General features: G+C 44.3%; 2 protein-coding genes across 2 annotated transcripts; one reads left to right on the top strand and one right to left on the bottom strand.

Annotated features, from left to right (window-relative positions):
* Positions 1–3,168: 3,168 nt before the first annotated feature.
* On the bottom strand, positions 3,169–16,321 carry LOC131854657 (protein melted). Its single transcript, XM_059205790.1, has 13 exons — positions 15,975–16,321; positions 14,647–14,901; positions 13,977–14,181; positions 13,402–13,661; positions 12,888–13,034; positions 11,111–11,265; positions 10,359–10,570; positions 9,554–9,649; positions 8,019–8,161; positions 7,248–7,713; positions 4,490–4,758; positions 3,715–3,981; positions 3,169–3,418 (listed from the first exon to the last, which is right to left on the bottom strand). The coding sequence occupies exons 1-13, from the start codon at positions 16,077–16,079 to the stop codon at positions 3,170–3,172; spliced, it is 2,829 nt and encodes a 942-aa protein (XP_059061773.1). The 5' UTR covers positions 16,080–16,321; the 3' UTR covers position 3,169.
* A 226-nt stretch (positions 16,322–16,547) lies between these two features.
* LOC131854629 (cytoplasmic tRNA 2-thiolation protein 1) lies at positions 16,548–19,314 on the top strand. The gene is made up of 4 exons (XM_059205756.1): positions 16,548–16,718; positions 17,431–17,970; positions 18,273–18,477; positions 18,670–19,314. Exons 1-4 carry the CDS (start codon positions 16,671–16,673, stop codon positions 19,290–19,292), a joined length of 1,416 nt encoding a protein of 471 aa, XP_059061739.1. The 5' UTR covers positions 16,548–16,670; the 3' UTR covers positions 19,293–19,314.
* The last annotated feature ends 34 nt before the right edge of the window (positions 19,315–19,348 follow it).

A 19,348-nucleotide genomic window follows, 5' to 3' on the forward strand; every position in this document is an offset into this window, starting at 1 on the left:
GGACACAAATACAACGCAGTAATGACCAGCTTTCAGTCTTCGATCAAAAATGTCTAGTAATATGCTGAAACAGTCACTGCATCAACACAAGTTTACTTGTATATGTATGTAATTAATATGTAATATATTACTTACAATTGCAAATATAGTGTATATTAAACAATCTGATTCAATATTTTATAATAATAAAAATTATAAAAACGTTTCAAAATCGAAATAACGCATACTAAAAACTTAAAAGTACATCCTATGCAAAAATGCAAACTAAAATAATTATTAAATTGTATCAAGTCCATTGTACTTTATGTGAATAACTTCTAAACTCGTATCTAACATAATAATAACAAGGCACTTGCATAATCTCACATTAACTTTACAAAACGAAACATATCTATGTCCTAAAGAATGAATAATCAAGTAATATAAGACGATTTTAAATTTATTAACATAGTTAAACTAGTTTTAACACGAATAATTTCATGGTAAAGGTTTTGACTAGATTGTACTAGCCGTGTTCACGAGCTGACTGGAGTAACAGCGACAGTCAGTGTTGATAGGTGCTGGCAGTTTAACCTAGTAGGCTGGGGGGGAGGGGATTGTCAGTAATGTGGACTAATAACCCTATTGCTAGCAATGTACCATGTTAGGTTGACCTCTACACGAGTCTCCATGAAAACTATCATGATAAAATCCAAGAATATGTCACTATGGTCTAACTGGTCTGACATCATATTCTTATTATTATCTTCCACTGCCAGGGTAAACCATTAGCGCAGGCGGGTGCACCATTCCATTTTCATCATAAAAAAAACTAGTAGGCTTGTGCAACGTAGTCGAAATGTCCAGAGAGGTAAATACCTTTATTTACCATATAATTATTCGTTTTAAAACCGGTTTAACTATATTAATAATGTTACCAAAGGCGAAAGTTTAAAAATAAGTACGATTTTGAATGTCTACATATATGTATCACAACTCTAGTGTATTACACTTCTACTTTATGTTTTGAAGGGTAAACAATTTTAAGTACATACTCGTGTACAATACAAACAATTGCATGTACACTATAGACCTTAAAATTAATTGGAATGTGACGGATGACATTATCACATTAATAAATCGTATGAGCATTATTAGAAATATTATTATACTGCTATTTATAACTAGATATACTAAGCAGAATGCCGGTTCCATGATTTTATTACTATATGATACACAAATTACTTTTAGACGGCTTCGGTAGTCTAGCGGCTAGACTAGACTAGCCGTTTAGCACACAACTTTACTTGCAATTGCTTCACAACTCTTTATTCCTCACAAGGTCCAATCACTTGTATTCATGAGTATAATCAGTCTGGGTGTTTTCTTCATATATTGTGTCTAAATATATCTTTCCGTTGTCTAGTATCCATAGTTGCTGTTATGCTTTGCCTAGCTTGGGACTAGATGGCACTGTATAAATTCTCTAGGAATATTATTATTTACAAGTATTAATTAAAAATGCAACAGTGCAACTTATTCTGAACCTGCTTTTACCTAATTATTTATTTAATCAACATTTAGTGTAAAGAAAGAGAGTCTATTCTTTTCTTTCTTTCTAATATTACATAATTATCAATTGTGATATTAATGAGTATCAATGGAACCTGCATCGCTCACTACCGTATAAGCTACAACTAGCATACTAATCAAATGCAACAATTTCAAAGTCTTCATCTCAGTCGTCTTGTTACAATTTAGGCTCGTTTTCAATTACTTAACGATCCATTAATAAATTTATTGGAGTATCATCTTAGTACATAATTTATTTAAACAATAACCCTTTTTAGCCATTGGCCATAGCTAGTCTTTCCAGTTTTACCGTACGAAAGGGTATCCCCACTTATAATGTATAATCCTTAATTTCCATAATCCTTCCATAATTCCATTGATTAATGAACGGGTCTATTACTAATTTAATGTAAACAGAAACGAGTTTTTTCTTCGTATCTTGAAGAGATGTGTTGTAAAGTTTCTATTTCGCAAACAACACTCATTTTGCGATATAAAATACACTTTATTTTTAAAATCATAGAATACAAATTCTACCGTCACTCCATTATGACTTGATCGCACGTTAACATAAATTTCTCCGTCTTTTAAATCATTACTTTAAGTACGTACTTAGACGTTTACTGCATTTCAAATTGTCTCACACTTTTAAAAATCATATATAATAAAAACAGTTTTATGTATTGTAATATTAATAAGACATATAAAATGTTACGTTACTGGATATAACATAACAGTTTATAATATATTATATAATTGTAATATGAGATCTACTCAATTGCAGTCCAAGGTTAATAGTCATTTAATTTGGCACCTATACGTAAGGTAAGCGCAATATTGTATCATTCTTATAATATATCGTACCTATAGATATGATTGTGTATCATCATATAAAATAATTATATTCTATATAGGGTTACTCGTAATTGGCAATTAAAATCTCAGTCATACACAAATTGCCCTAAAATGTAAAAGGGATTTAAAAATAATATCTCGTCGCCCACGGTGGTCTATGGGTTAACACAACGCTTTACATCCGATGATCACGGGTAATATTCTTCAAATTGTATTTACAAAAATATGTATCTATGTATTTATATCAGTTGTCTAGTATTCTTAAAGCTGTGCTAAGCTTAGCACTAGATGTGCGACTTATCCTGAGATATTATTTATTTAATTAAACTCTTTATGCAATATGCATAGTCACGTGACCAATTCAACATAAAGTTTTTATATCCACTTTGTTTCTTAGAAAAAATGGTTCAGTTTTACGCCTATTCTATGTGCCTTTTGGCTTAGTCCCTTTGCGACTAACCCTGTATAATATATACAGCAGAAATGCTTACCTTAATAGATATAAACATATATTTAAATATAATATACGAACACTATTTGAAGGATATCAAATCTCTGTGCCACGCATTTCAAATTTCTAGACTATTCTAATGTTGTTAGCCGCAGCTGGCCTTTACGGCTTCACCGGATAGGGGGCAAATGTAGAAGGCGCTCCAAACCCGTGGAAGAATTTACGGAGAGGCTGAAGACCAACTCCGGCTTGACGTATACAAACTATATGGGGCTGACTTAGTACTAACCATACATACATAGCGTTTAGAAATCAGAAGCTCTTGAGGGTAAGGCCGCGCGCGGGAAGACTGTTGGCTTTGGCGGGACCGTCGCGTGCGTGCGAATGCGCAACAGCTATGGACAAGCACTGCGCCCACTGCTCCGCATTCTTGCTGTCCTTTGGCTTCAGGATCAGGGTCTGGTCTCCCGTGAAGATCTCGAAAGCTTTAGGAATATTCCGTGCGCCGCGGGACACCTTCACGGATCTGATCTGGTTGATGTCTATGCTTTCGCCGCCGCTCTGGAAAATGTATAATTTGATATTGGTATATAAAATAGTCTATGGTACAATTAGATTAAATAAATAGTTTATGGTATATTAAATCAGCGTGTAATTTATTTATTGAAATAAATCTCTAAGACATATCTAGAATATATATTAATGGAACACTACGCAAGAATGTCGCCAACTATAATTTAAATTAATAATAAACAAGACAAATTTCACTATCACTGTCAATTCACTATCATCTGTAATATCAACCGATAATATCCTATTAGTACGCCTAAATAGTAGTAACTAAAACGGATACTGACTGCGCCCTTGCAGGAGAGGTGCGCGCCGGAGAGCGTGAAGTACCGCGTGCGCCAGCGGCGGAACAGTCTCCAGCGTCCCTTCTTCTCCTTGAGCTGTCCCTCGATGAGCGGCGCGCCGCCCGCGTCCAGGAACACGGCGCGCTCCGGCCGCGTGCACAGGAAGCAGCCCCACGCCGCCTCCGCGCCGCCGCCGCCGCCGCCGCCGCTCAGCTCGAACACGTCGAAGAAACCCGCGGCGCGCAGCTCGTTCAGCAGCATCTCTTGCTCCTGCGACCGACAACAATCGGGGTCTAAAAACGCCGCTTACCTAACTGGCTTTTTTTGGTATGGGAGGCGGGAGGAACGACACGACCCAGGGTCTAAAACGGCCGCTTTCCTAGTTAGTTTGGCTTCGCTTGTGGGAAAGGGGATTGTTGGCAATGTGGAGTGATGACTCCATTGCTAGCAATCACCTTCCTAATTCGATAAATTTCTCGTAAATTTGTCACGTTGGCTAACTGATCTGATCTCATGCTCGTCTCGCCGTCCTTCGCTGTCGCCCCGCTGACGTAAACCGATAGAACGAGCGGGTCCACCATTCCATTATTATCAATTGCTTATATCTCTATGTGGCTCAGAAAAATTGAAAAAATGTTTATACAAATACATATACTTGCACATTTACACGTTTGTTATTAATCACGATTTAATCGATTATAAAAAAAAGTAATTTGATGTACGGAGTCTACATGATACAATCTGTATCTATACAAAACCGACGGCAAGTGAAGCGTACCTTGAGTCCGGGGAAGGCGCTGGTGACGAGTGTGAGGAAGGTCTTGTTCTCGCACTTGAGGATCTCCCAGCAGTGCTTGAGCGTGGCGACGTTGGGGTCGCGCGAGGAGAGCGCGGAGGCGTGGCGCGCCTGCAGCGCGAGGAACATCAGGTGGATCCACACCCGCGGCGCGCGCGTGCGCACGCTGAACGCCGCGCGCGCGAACAGGCAGTGCGGCCCGCGCCGCGCGCACGCGAACGCCAGCCGCGCCTGCTTCTTGGACCGCCGCTCTGCACGCACACCACGCTCGTCACGCTCGTCACGCTCGCCACGTCCACACTCACACCGCGGCCCGCGCCGCGCGCACGCGAACGCCAGCCGCGCCTGCTTCTTGGACCGCCGCTCTGCACGCACACCACGCTCGTCACGCTCGTCACGCTCGCCACGTCCACACTCACACCGCGGCCCGCGCCGCGCGCACGCGAACGCCAGCCGCGCCTGCTTCTTGGACCGCCGCTCTGCACGCACACCACGCTCGTCACGCTCGTCACGCTCGCCACGTCCACACTCACACCGCGGCCCGAGCCGAGCTCACGCGAACGCAAGCAGCGCCTGATGCTTGGACCGCCGCTCTGCACGAACACCACGCTCGTCACGCTCGTCGCTCGCCACGTCCACACTCACACCGCGGCCCGCGCCGCGCGCACGCGAACGCCAGCCGCGCCTGCTTCTTGGACCGCCGCTCTGCACGCACACCACGCTCGTCACGCTCGTCACGCTCGCCACGTCCACACTCACACCGCGGCCCGCGCCGCGCGCACGCGAACGCCAGCCGCGCCTGCTTCTTGGACCGCCGCTCTGCACGCACACCACGCTCGTCACGCTCGTCACGCTCGCCACGTCCACACTCACACCGCGGCCCGCGCCGCGCGCACGCGAACGCCAGCCGCGCCTGCTTCTTGGACCGCCGCTCTGCACGCACACCACGCTCGTCACGCTCGTCACGCTCGCCACGTCCACACTCACACCGCGGCCCGCGCCGCGCGCGCGAACGCCAGCCGCGCCTGCTTCTTGGACCGCCGCTCTGCACGCACACCACGCTCGTCACGCTCGTCACGCTCGCCACGTCCACACTCACACCGCGGCCCGCGCCGCGCGCACCGCGGCCCCGCGCCGCGCCGCTCTGCACGCACACCACGCCAGCCGCGCCTGCGTTCACACCGCGGCCCGCGCCGCGCGCACGCGAACGCCAGCCGCGCCTGCTTCTTGGACCGCCGCTCTGCACGCACACCACGCTCGTCACGCTCGTCACGCTCGCCACGTCCACACTCACACCGCGGCCCGCGCCGCGCGCACGCGAACGCCAGCCGCGCCTGCTTCTTGGACCGCCGCTCTGCACGCACACCACGCTCGTCACGCTCGTCACGCTCGCCACGTCCACACTCACACCGCGGCCCGCGCCGCGCGCACGCGAACGCCAGCCGCGCCTGCTTCTTGGACCGCCGCTCTGCACGCACACCACGCTCGTCACGCTCGTCACGCTCGCCACGTCCACACTCACACCGCGGCCCGCGCCGCGCGCACGCGAACGCCAGCCGCGCCTGCTTCTTGGACCGCCGCTCTGCACGCACACCACGCTCGTCACGCTCGTCACGCTCGCCACGTCCACACTCACACCGCGGCCCGCGCCGCGCGCACGCGAACGCCAGCCGCGCCTGCTTCTTGGACCGCCGCTCTGCACGCACACCACGCTCGTCACGCTCGTCACGCTCGCCACGTCCACACTCACACCGCGGCCCGCGCCGCGCGCACGCGAACGCCAGCCGCGCCTGCTTCTTGGACCGCCGCTCTGCACGCACACCACGCTCGTCACGCTCGTCACGCTCGCCACGTCCACACTCACACCGCGGCCCGCGCCGCGCGCGCACGCGAACGCCAGCCGCGCCGCTCTGACCGCCGCTCTGCACGCACACCACGCTCGTCACGCTCGTCACGCTCGCCACGTCCACACTCACACCGCGGCCCGCGCCGCGCGCCGCGCGCGCCTGCTTCTTGGACCGCCGCTCTGCACGCACACCACGCTCGTCACGCTCGTCACGCTCGCCACGTCCACACTCACACCGCGGCCCGCGCCGCGCGCACGCGAACGCCAGCCGCGCCTGCTTCTTGGACCGCCGCTCTGCACGCACACCACGCTCGTCACGCTCGTCACGCTCGCCACGTCCACACTCACACCGCGGCCCGCGCCGCGCGCACGCGAACGCCAGCCGCGCCTGCTTCTTGGACCGCCGCTCTGCACGCACACCACGCTCGTCACGCTCGTCACGCTCGCCACGTCCACACTCACACCGCGGCCCGCGTCGCGCGCACACAGCGTCCTTTCCTTACGCTAGTCACACATACGATCGCTCCGGTCTATCGTTTTCCACATATTTACCATATGGTACACACTCGTACTATGAACTCATACATTTGTAAATTGTTCTCATACACCGGTATATTCTAATTTATCCCTCTAATTAGCACAGATTACAAGATAATGGGTATGAAAACAGTAATAATACATGTACCCTTTTTCTATCGCATTCATAAAAAATTATATATATAATCGGTTTCAGACATGACAAAATGCCTAGTGCATGCACTAGTATATCATATATCATGAAACTGTTTAAAATTAATAAAACCACATTTATGTAATAAATTTCATTTAGATTATTAAATTAAAATTTTAAATTTGTGATAGACATGGAAATTTATAAAAAATTCAACAACTCACCTTCTATAGTACACTTTGCGGGCGGTGGCAACTTCAGCGAAACATTATCCATATACGCCTTGATCTTATCCAAGTGCTTCTCGCAGAAGTGTTGCACCGTGTCTCTCATGGGATACGGCTCGAACACGCTGATCCTGTGGTTCGAGTTTGAGTTGATCATCGTCACGCTGGTGTTGTTGGCCCGCCGTGACGTCACCGTCACCGGGCCCGATATCGAGATAGGATTCGCCTGGGACGAGCCGACAGTAATCGGGCCCGATCCGCAGTTGGTGGTCAGGATTGCGGGCCCGCTGTTAGCGCTGGGCGTGACCACTGAGACGTGGCCGAGTGCAGTGTTCGAATGCTGAATGGATACGGGGGCTGTGATCGAGGTGAGAGCGTCTGTAGATTTGCCGGTGAGTGGGTTGACAGAGATGGACTGAGGTTGTAGTGGGGACGGCCCGGAGACTATTGTAGGGGCGGCGCTCTGTAACAAACACGTGTTTCGGATTATAGCAAGTAAGTATATATGTCAAGTCCGTCAGGCCATCGTAACGAATACACGAAGAATTAACTACGACTATTCCTGGGAGTTATGTTATTGTATGTAGTAGACAACTGATATAAATATTTAATATTACTTTTTTTTGTAAAGGCATACATCTCATGAATATAAATGTTGGAATTGTGTGAGGAATCGAACCCGCCACCGGGAAAGAACGTACGTGTATAGGCAGCTATTATATGGGTGGCTCCATTAGTAACTACGGGTAATTCAGGGCGAGGCGTTACCGTGGGCCCGATGAGTATGTTGTGGTGTCGGTGCGCGCGGAGAGGAGCGGGCGGCGGCGGCCGGCCCGCGCCCGCCGACACTCGGGCCGCGCCCTGCGTGGAGCCCGGCCCGGGGCCCGGCCCTGCCCCCGGCCCCGAGCTCGCTGCACAGACAAACAAGCCTTACCACCACCTCCTACTATAGCAGCTTCTGAATCTATACCAAGCTCAAGTTTGATCTTGTATAGAGTATTGTAGCTATTTGTGGGACCTGCCAAATATCAGCTGGCTGTCCTGGACTCTGCTGAGCGCCGAGCCTTGAGGTTAATTGCGGATGACACTCTAATAAATACTAAACTTCAGACGCTAGAACATCGACACAAAGTGGCCAGTGTATCCTATAACCGACACCGACAGTGTCAGTTATAGGATACACTTTGTCAAGTGCGCACACGACTGCATAATATGACCTTGCCTTCCACTTTTTACTACCGAGCTACGTGACGAACACTAGGACTTCACCCGTACGTCGTGGAAATTCCACACCTGACAGACTGAGAGGGATCTATCTATAGAATGACTTTTATCAGCACGCACGGCGCAATCTTAGAACAAGGGGCATGTAGCTCTGAATAATACCCACATCAAATCTGTTAATTTCAAAAAATACTATGCCTTTGAAATGGCTGATTATGATGTATGTTTCATGCAATATTCCAATAGTTTAATATTTTCTTCTTATTTCATTAGAATTAGACACAGAGTAATCAAAATTCATTTATCTATATATTATCTGTGTACCAAAACCAACCCAAAATCTTCGTGGCAACATATTTTTCGATATAGGCATAATGAAATATGTTAATCAATCAAATAAAGCGAAAAATCTAAAATAATTACTGTTGATAAAGGTATAAGTAGAGATTACATGAAATTTGAATAATAATTAACGCTAATCAGTGTAATGTCCAGTATGTCGCACAAAGATAATAATTATCATAAATACTATATACTATAATGACGATCTCCGAAACTGTCTAACCATTTTTCATGAAATTTGAACTATGGTAGTAGTAAAATTTGGTCCAACTTAACTTAAAATGGAACAATTTTTATTCATCAATATTATATAGAACAATTGAATCACAGATTTATAAACCTACTAGCCACCCGCCCCGACTTCGCACGGGTGTTTATATATTACACATACAACAACCTTCCTTTAGAATCACTCTATATATTGCTAAAAATTGCATTAAAATCCGTTGCGTAGTTTAAAAGATCTAAGCGAACAGACAGCGGAATGGACTTATTTTATATAGGTACTAGCTTTTACCCGCGGCTTCGTTCGCATTGAATCCATTAAATAAGTATCGGAGATCATTACAAAAAGTATCCTATGTTCATTCTAATACCTAAAAGAACATGTGTGCAAAATTTTATCGGTTCAGTAGTTTTTCGCGTGAAAGCGACAACAAACATCCATCTTTCATATTTATAACAATAGTAAGGATAGATTCGTTAAACAGGAACGAGTAAGTTATTAGTGTACATACAGTTGCTGGTGTGTGCATTGATGTTTTGCTGTGAGTTGATCTGTTGGGACGACGACAGTCGAGTCATACTCTTGTGTAAGCCGCCCACGGAGCCACCTGGTAACAGAAACACATTACCATATGAGTTAATTTAATAATGTAATACATTATTAAAATTAGAGACATACCCATACAATTTTTTTTAATGGATGACAATGGAATGGTGTGCCCGCCTGCGCTATCGGTTTACGCTGGCGAGGCAACAGTGGAGGATAAGATGCGTATGAGGTTAGGTCAATTACCCATCATGACCAATTCACCAAGAATTCTTTCGAGAGTGAAGATCATTTGTGGATGTATACCTGACATGGTGTATTGCTAGCAATGAGCTCATCAGCCAACATTATTAACAATCCCCTTTTCAACAACTCCTACAAAATAATTATTCTGAGTGTGACCAGTATTTCTTGACGTCATAATAGCCGTATGACGACTATTCACTAATATCTCCTGGTTAATTTCGGCATACAACAATTCCAGTACCAGTAGTTAGGGTGTCCAGATTTTTGCTATTTTCCGTTGCCGTTAAGGAAAATTATGTGGGGAAGGGTCATTCTTTAGAACGTATCAGGGTCCTGAGGATGTACTAGCACAATTTTGCTGGTTTAACACTTAATTTAACATTGTATTTTAATTATACTTGAGGAAAGTCGCGCGCGTGTCGCGCCGCAAAGTGGTTATCGTAACTATCATGATTGGGAACCAGATGGTCCAGAAAAACAACTACCTACATTTGAACGTATGCCTTAAAAACAGAGTATAATACCTGCGACGTTGAGCCTGGTCATGCTGCGGTGCGAGTTGGGCCCGGGGTGCAGGCGGCCCGTGCTGCGCGAGTCTCCCAACTTGGCGCGCCGCGTGTACCCGGCCTGCGGGGCGGCGGGGGCGGCGGGGGCGGCGGGGGCGGCTGGGGGCGCGGGGGGCGGCGGCCCGCCCAGCTTCACGATCGTCACCCCGCCCGATGTTCGGTTCACTTCGCTGTCATCGAACACTCATTATTTATGTTAACTTGGTACCAACCATTTTATTGAATTGGGTGTTATTTTGTTGGTCATAGATTTCCGAGCTATATCCGAGCTCTATTATTGCTTCATTTAGAGGTGAAACACATGTCGCAATATCACCCATATTACCCACAGAGAAGGAGAGAAAGAAGGAGAGGAAGGTCGTAACGATTCTAGTAGTCGTGGTCAGGATTCAGCTCTGAATATCTGTGGTCTCACACAGGCTAAGAAGCGGATATAAACAATATTTGTTTTTTTCTCAGGACAATTCATATAGCTACATTTAGTCCCAATCTAAGCAGACCTTGTGGTATGGGTATTAGATCACTACATAAATTCATTTTTATAGATACATAGAAAACAGCCAGAACAGTGCAAACAATCATGCTGACGAATACAAATATCTGTATTCAAGAAATCAACATTGTGTGTCCATCGGAAAGCCTTGTGCTAGACCGCAAGACCACCGAGGCCGTCAAATATAAAGTAACTAAACTAAAATAGATGTAAGTACCTGGCAGAGGGACGTAAAGCAGCGAGTAGGCGGTCGGAGAAGAGCTCAGGGTACGCGCTGCAGAGCGCAGTCGCCTCTCGCAGCAGCGCCCCGTGGCCGGCGCGCTCCGCCGATAGGTTCTCCAGGACGAAGTTCAGCGCCTCCTGCGCCAGCTCCTGTACAATCGTCGTACTTGGCTCATATTTTGTTCACGAGCAATTTACTGACTAGGTCATCGAAGAGTATAATAGAGGGTATGACATCGTAGTATTTTCGATGGGACGATACCTCAAGGGGTACACTGGGTATTACATAATAATATGATGTCCATGCTGCTGTTAATTTTGTTAGTTGCTACTTAAAAGCTGATAACCTAAGTTTGTTTGTCACTTAAGTAAAAGGAAATATAAACATGTGAGAGAAAGGGAGAGTGTTAGAATAGGAGATAGAGGGAGTGTGAGAGAGTATATGAGAGCAGGCGAAATGTTCGCGCGGCGCTCGCCAGCGTGCTGCGGTGCGGCGCCACTGAGTGAGAGCGTGGGGACGGGGACGGGGACGGTACCTTGTCTGCGCGCGCGAGGTCGGTGAGCGCGGCGGCGACGAGCGCGACGGCACGTGGGGCAGCGTGCGGCGCCACTGAGTGAGAGCGTGGGGACGGGGACGGGGACGGGGACGGTACCTTGTCTGCGCGCGCGAGGTCGGTGAGCGCGGCGGCGACGAGCGCGACGGCACGTGGGGCAGCGTGCGGCGCCACTGAGTGAGAGCGTGGGGACGGGGACGGGGACGGGGACGGTACCTTGTCTGCGCGCGCGAGGTCGGTGAGCGCGGCGGCGACGAGCGCGACGGCACGTGGGGCAGCGTGCGGCGCCACTGAGTGAGAGCGTGGGGACGGGGACGGGGACGGGGACGGTACCTTGTCTGCGCGCGCGAGGTCGGTGAGCGCGGCGGCGACGAGCGCGACGGCACGTGGGGCAGCGTGCGGCGCCACTGAGTGAGAGCGTGGGGACGGGGACGGGGACGGGGACGGTACCTTGTCTGCGCGCGCGAGGTCGGTGAGCGCGGCGGCGACGAGCGCGCGTGGGGCGCGTGCGGCGCCACTGAGTGAGAGCGTGGGGACGGGGACGGGGACGGGGACGGTACCTTGTCTGCGCGCGCGAGGTCGGTGAGCGCGGCGGCGACGAGCGCGACGGCACGTGGGGCAGCGTGCGGCGCCACTGAGTGAGAGCGTGGGGACGGGGACGGGGACGGGGACGGTACCTTGTCTGCGCGCGCGAGGTCGGTGAGCGCGGCGGCGACGAGCGCGACGGCACGTGGGGCAGCGTGCGGCGCCACTGAGTGAGAGCGTGGGGACGGGGACGGGGACGGGGACGGTACCTTGTCTGCGCGCGCGAGGTCGGTGAGTGCGGCGGCGACGAGCGCGACGGCACGTGGGGCAGTGTGCGGCGCCACTGAGTGAGAGCGTGGGGACGGGGACGGGGACGGGGACGGTACCTTGTCTGCGCGCGCGAGGTCGGTGAGTGCGGCGGCGACGAGCGCGACGGCACGTGGGGCAGCGTGCGGCGCCACTGAGTGAGAGCGTGGGGACGGGGACGGGGACGGGGACGGTACCTTGTCTGCGCGCGCGAGGTCGGTGAGCGCGGCGGCGACGAGCGCGACGGCACGTGGGGCAGCGTGCGGCGCCACTGAGTGAGAGCGTGGGGACGGGGACGGGGACGGGGACGGTACCTTGTCTGCGCGCGCGAGGTCGGTGAGCGCGGCGGCGAGCGCGGCGGCGACGAGCGTGGGGCGACGACGGTACCTTGTCTGCGCGCGCGAGGTCGGTGAGCGCGGCGGCGACGAGCGCGACGACACGTGGGGCAGCGTGCGGCGCGCGCGCGGCGCTCGCCAGCGTGCTGCGGTGCGGCGCCACCACACTAGCGCGCGCCCGCGCCGCCGCTCGCGCCACCTGCACAAGCACGTACACCGCACTGTCACATTGCCACACGCATCCAGTACATCGATGTTATAACAACACCTATGTCGACATTAGACTTTGTAAAGACTGCTGAGGTACCTCTCAGTCTCGTGTATTTCAATTGCAACATTATACTATGTTTCAGTTGAAGAAGTGCGATGAGGCAGTGAAATTACAGGTTAAGTGGCATGACATCTTAGTCCTACAGAATATTAATGCAAGTTCTGTATTACGAAAGTCACATGATAATGTTATGTCCATAGCTCTGCCCTTGTGTATTGAGGATGATTCCCACTTACCATCAGGAGTCTTACATTGCCATTTGTCATTCCGATTAAATTAAAAAAAATACACTAACCTGCAATATTTCAATACACATGCAGCTAGGATTGGTCTGACTTGTCCCACTAGCGCACATATGCGACAGTAGTTGAGGCAAACTACTTTTTAGAGCCTCCGGTCTTCGGGATGCTATTTGCTCGAAAAGTGAGAATAGTGAGCTTTTCTCTACTTTTTCGGCGTGTGGCAGTAGGGACACGAGAGCACCTGCGTGCTCCTCCACAGGCTCTGGACTGACCTCGTAAAGATTTGTCAGAATGCGACAGAGAGGATAGTTGCCTGAAACAATCAAAATTCTTCTACAGGTTTAAACATTGGAGTTTAGGGTTTATGCTATACCCGACTAAACGCCAAAGTATAAAGTTCTTCTAAGACACAACCACTTTTTTAGAAAACTAAATGAATAATATATTTATATTTTTTAATACTGGATTATTGATCATGTACAATTTGTTTAAAATGTTCTCCACTTTTACATACTTGGGGAAATCATTTCAGTTCCATGAATACAAATTCAGCTTGAGATACCCTTTATGACCAATATACAATAGTATGCACAAGTTCAGTCATTGTTATATTATCAACTATAATTACCAGACATAATAGAATCCATAATAGTTTGTACATGTGGTTTCAACAAATTAGCGTGGTGTACAGCTGCCAGTGACAGATAGCGCGCCATGTCCCGAGATATCTCGCGATTGCCTTTGTGCAAAAACTGAACTGCAACTGGCAGAAAAAGTTCCATGACTGCCTTGTTTCCATAGTTCTCTTTTTCGGCTTGCACTGGGAATGACACCTGGAAATTTAATAACACAATTATAATAAAGCCTATTAATCCATTTAAAATAATCACCCACACACACCTATAAAAATGGGTAATTAATATTAATTATGGATAATGCCACATTTGAAAATTGCAAAAAACTGGTAACATAGGTAATGTCAAATTTGTCTCTGGATTAAAAAACAGACTACAGATTATAACATGTGCCAAACAATTGCCACACTTATTAATAATAATTTAAGGTCAGTTCCAGAAGAGAAAATTAAGCAAATACAGTACATAAGCAAACAGTAAATCAATAAATAATAAACAAGCAATACAATACAGTAGCAAACTTAATTATATACAAAGTGAGCATAGGTGAACTTATCTCTAAAAGAGATCTCTACCAGTCAACCTAACAGTGTGGCATAGCTATGAATGTTAAGTTTTAAAATGTGTTATTTACAACTACTACTAAATTAATTAGACTATTACCAGAATTATACAAGCTATAATATCAGATGCTATTTTTGCATGTGGTGGATCGTCATCCCTCAGATGTCCCAGTGGCATTAAGTTCTGGTGTAAACAGGACTCCAGTAGAGATACAAGCGCTCCACAGTACTTGTCCAAGGTCCCTGTCTCGCGCACACATGATGTCACTCTGGTAACACATATTTCAATGATTGCTTGGTCGCGATCATTGCGACAGTAGTCAGGTCTGGATGATATGTCTGCTATTTGCTTGAGCTGTTAAAAGAAGTAAATGAAATTCTGAGATTAATTAACATTTGTTAATTATAAAAACATCTTAGGAGTCAATGTGTAACTACTTGTTTTACACATTATGCTGATAGGAAAAAAAAATTTAGGGAAAATACATGGAATGGTGTAAATATAGCACTAACAATAAAATTGGAATAAAAATTAGAATTTTATTATTCTACCCACATTTAGAAAGACTTATAACAAAAAGAATGAGCATATACTTTAATATTGCTCTGTTCAATTAATGTTTTACATTAATAAATATTTCAGATTGTGATATAATAATAATATTAATAGTATTTGCATATGTTATAGACCATGCATAATTTTAGTACTGTCAAATCATAAATTTAAGTTTCAATATGGTTATTCATAAAACAAAAATTCTATAAAAATAATAATTAAACAAAAACCCCAAAATAAATTTAGATAAAAAAAAATAACATTTTTTTAAGACTACACACAAAGTTAGTTCACCACATTTCCAAGTGTACTAAATAATAGCTTTAGTTTCTTTCAGCAGTATTAAAGAACAGATTTAAAATTATTCCAATTTATATTTACTAATTAAAATAAATAATAATTAAAATAAAAACAAGTTTTGTGCATCTATAAAATGTATTCAAAATTTTACAAATTTGCAATAACACACCAGCCACAAATAATTGCTGCTGATGAATTATCACATTATAATCATTTGTAAAAAAAAAACATTAGGATAGTAATTTTAATAACTTTACAAATATAAAAACAATTTGATACCTCTTTGCATTTTTATAGCTTAAACAACCAGTATGAAAGTTGGCATAATTGTAGTATTTGAAAGTATGACCATAAACTGTTTAATTAATATAATACATCTAGTTAAAGTATATCATTTTTCTTGTACTATAACCGAAGTACTATCTAGTAGACAGCAAGTTATTGAAACAAGCATTATGTTTTGATACAGTTGTTTGTAAACACAGTAATCATACCATGACAAATCTAAGGAAATTCTTCAAATAACTGAAGATAGCACCAATATTTACTCATTATAATATACACCTACTCACCACTTCATTCAGGTCATTAACTATTTCCGAATCCGGGATAGTGAAGATATCACCAGCCCTCGTCAGGTCTCTCTCGTTCAGAACGTGCTTCAGCAGTTCATGCATCGTGGAGGCAGTCGCGGTTCATGAATTTGCCAGCACATTCACTATTTGTTTGAAATAAACTTGCTGAACCCACGACGATCTCATTAACACGATTTCATAGAACTTGGGATTAAAAAAGTTGCTCGTTAATATTCTTGAAAATCATTTAGTATTTCGGAGCAAAGATAGACATAATTTAACTTTTATAAAAATAAGTCACATAATGAAATAAGAGGAGTTTTTAAGGAAAATACGCTTTGTAATATTAGTTTGCAAATGCCAAAATGCCAATGAAATATTTCGGTAGTTCAGTTGGAAGGTAGTTCCTACTCTACTCTGTGCTGTAGTTTTTTTTTAAATATCCCTTACTCCTAACTAGGGATACAAGTCCTTCTGCCCATTTGTTAGAACAAAATACATTTTTTACGCCCTAGTTAACCTCTGTATTTTTACTTAGTCTGTGCTGTTGTTTACAAGTCAGCAGTCTGTCACAGTCATATTTCATGTTGTGAATAATATGATATATAATAGAATATTTTATTTATAATTTAATGAAATCACTATTAAAAAACATTTAAAAGAAGTTAAAATAACACATAGCCTGCCCGTACAATGCCTGTATCTTGTAGAGCAAATTGTGGGAAAAATGCTGTATTAAAAGTAAGTAATTTAAATAGAGGTTAGTTTTTCATACTAATATTTATTCTCAGGTACACATGTATAAAATATGGTAAGCTTTTTTGATTTGAGTCCCCAGACAACATAATTATATATCGCTGATAAAGTTTTATATTAATCTAACTGTTGAAATTTGCCTTAATGCCTACAGGGTAGTGCACTGTAGTAAGGCCTTCGACTTACTACATTATTTATAATACTCCTACTTGATACTGTAACCACATTAAGTATCTTACAGTGAGCATATTATTCTCTGCACCAGCCATCGTTGACTGACGCACCTTATGTACTTTTAATTATGAAATAGAAATAATATTTATTCAAATAAATTTAAAAGAAGCACTTTTGAATAGTCATATAATATTTTTGTTTTCCCATTGCTCATTCAGAAAGCAGACTCATCACAGAATAAGTCAGAAATTAGGACGTTGCTCATTTAAATAAATTATTTAATTAATTTTAATTTAAATGTTTTACATTACACATTTAGTATGTTATGTGAATGTTGAAATCACATTTGACATTATCATAGCAGTTCTGATATTTATGGACTACAACATTTATTTGCAAACATTAAAAAAATCAATAGTCTCACTATACTTTTGATGATGTTTGAACAGAAGGACAGCATATATCATAGTTATTAAACATACAAAATGACAATTCTAATTACAAATTATAATTACTGTTTCAGAGGCCAAAAACGGGTGATGCTCTTTGCAAGGAATGTTTTTATTGGGCATTTGAATCTGAAATACACTACACAATTACAAAAGGAGAGCTATTTAACAGGGGAGATTCAGTAGCTGTAGCTGCATCTGGTGGTAAAGACTCCACTGTACTTGCACACATTTTAAAAACCCTTAATGAGCGACATGATTATGGATTGAACTTAATGCTGCTATCTATAGATGAAGGTATCACTGGATACCGTGATGATAGTCTTGAGACTGTGAAACAGAATCGTGATGATTATAAAATGCCTTTAAAAATATTATCATACAAAGAGTTGTATGGATGGACAATGGACGAAATTGTAGCACAAATTGGTAGAAAGAACAACTGTACTTTTTGTGGTGTATTTAGAAGACAGGCGCTAGACCGGGGAGCGGCGATGCTGGGTGTCAAGTGTATAGCCACTGGCCACAATGCAGATGATATAGCCGAGACAGTTCTGATGAATGTACTGAGAGGAGACATTGCCAGATTGAAAAGATGCACAGCCATAACAACAGTAAGCAAAATTAAATAACAAAATTATGTGGACTACATTAGCACTTATTTTGCTGTTTTTTTAATGGATGATAATGGAATGGTGCACTCAATAATATGAGTAGCTCAGTTATCATGACAAATTCACCAGGAGTTGATCGTGATGGTTTCTAGGGGTACCGCATGGATGTCTACCTGATAGGGTGGATACATTACTAGTAATGGGGTCATCAGTCCACATAACTAGCAATCTCCATTTCTCTCTTGTTTCTACTGTGAAATCTTGCTTTTTAAACAATACAAATATCAATATAAATTTTTCAGGGCAGTGAGGGCACTATACCAAGAGTAAAACCACTCAAGTACACATATGAAAAGGAAATTGTAATGTATGCACATTACAAGAAGCTAGTTTATTTTTCAACTGAGTGTGTTTTTGCACCAAATGCCTACAGAGGCCATGCCAGAGCTCTGCTGAAGGACATGGAGAAGATAAGGCCTGCTTGCATTATGGACATTATATACTCTGGTAAATCAAATTTTATCAACACAACACATAAGAAAAAAATATTCAACATCAAAGTTTCTCAATTAAAAATTAATCAAACTTAAAAATCAACATGATTTTAATTTATTACACAGTTTACAAGATAACTTATAACTAAGAATATTTTTAATTTATTAGTTAATATTCTCTTTAATCTATTCATTCTACTTTCAGGTGAAACAATGACAATAAAAGAAGAAGTCTCACTACCATCACAGAGGGTGTGTGTTAGGTGTAATTTTGTCTCATCTCAGGAGGTCTGTAAGGCTTGTGTTCTTCTAGAAGGTCTCAATAAAGGATTACCAAAACTTGGCATTGGTAAGAGTTCAAAGGCAAAGAAAATGCTTCAAGAATATCATATGAAGCAGACAGAGAGTAGCAACTTGAAAGAAGCAATTTCAGAGTTGGACGATAGTGGTGGCAATCGTGTAACAGAAGATAAAAATAGTATATCAGGATTGTGTAGTAGAAAAATTAATGGTGTTACTAAAATTGATAGTTTAAGTAAAAATGTAAACAAGTGCAATAGTAAGAATTGTTGTTCAAGAAAATATGATAAGGAAAATGATCAGACACAAGAATCTCTTAGTAATGCAAAAGTTAATTCCTTACTAAAAGAGTATGGATTAGCAGATACAACAACTGACAAAGTGGAATCGAATTTAGAAACTAACGAGCTTAATATTGATCCTGGTGATCCATTGGAGAATTCTGAAGATGAACAGTCCCATGTAGATGAAGATGACACATGTTCTGCCTCATGCGGTAGAATGGGATCGTTACAAATTGGATTCTAACAATAAAAATATATATTTCAACATTTCGTATTTATTTATTAGTTGGCGGGTACAAC

This window comes from Achroia grisella, unplaced genomic scaffold (genome assembly GCF_030625045.1).
Source record: "Achroia grisella isolate CSIRO2021 unplaced genomic scaffold, CSIRO_AGI_Agris_v1 utg1241, whole genome shotgun sequence".
NCBI lineage: Eukaryota > Metazoa > Arthropoda > Insecta > Lepidoptera > Pyralidae > Achroia > Achroia grisella.

What these genes read in the sequence shown, in the direction of transcription:
- LOC131854657 (XM_059205790.1), bottom strand. Translation starts at nt 16,079, where the DNA reads ATGCATGAACTGCTGAAGCACGTTCTGAACGAGAGAGACCTGACGAGG. An exon ending in TTATAGCTTGTATAATTCTG is followed by an intron (nt 14,182 to 14,646) that starts GTAATAGTCTAA and finishes TTAAATTTCCAG; the next exon opens with GTGTCATTCCCAGTGCAAGC. An exon ending in ACATACTCATCGGGCCCACG is followed by an intron (nt 7,714 to 8,018) that starts GTAACGCCTCGC and finishes TGTTTGTTACAG; the next exon opens with AGCGCCGCCCCTACAATAGT.
- LOC131854629 (XM_059205756.1), top strand. Translation starts at nt 16,671, where the DNA reads ATGCCTGTATCTTGTAGAGCAAATTGTGGGAAAAATGCTGTATTAAAA. An exon ending in GGAAAAATGCTGTATTAAAA is followed by an intron (nt 16,719 to 17,430) that starts GTAAGTAATTTA and finishes TTACTGTTTCAG; the next exon opens with AGGCCAAAAACGGGTGATGC. An exon ending in GATGCACAGCCATAACAACA is followed by an intron (nt 17,971 to 18,272) that starts GTAAGCAAAATT and finishes TAAATTTTTCAG; the next exon opens with GGCAGTGAGGGCACTATACC.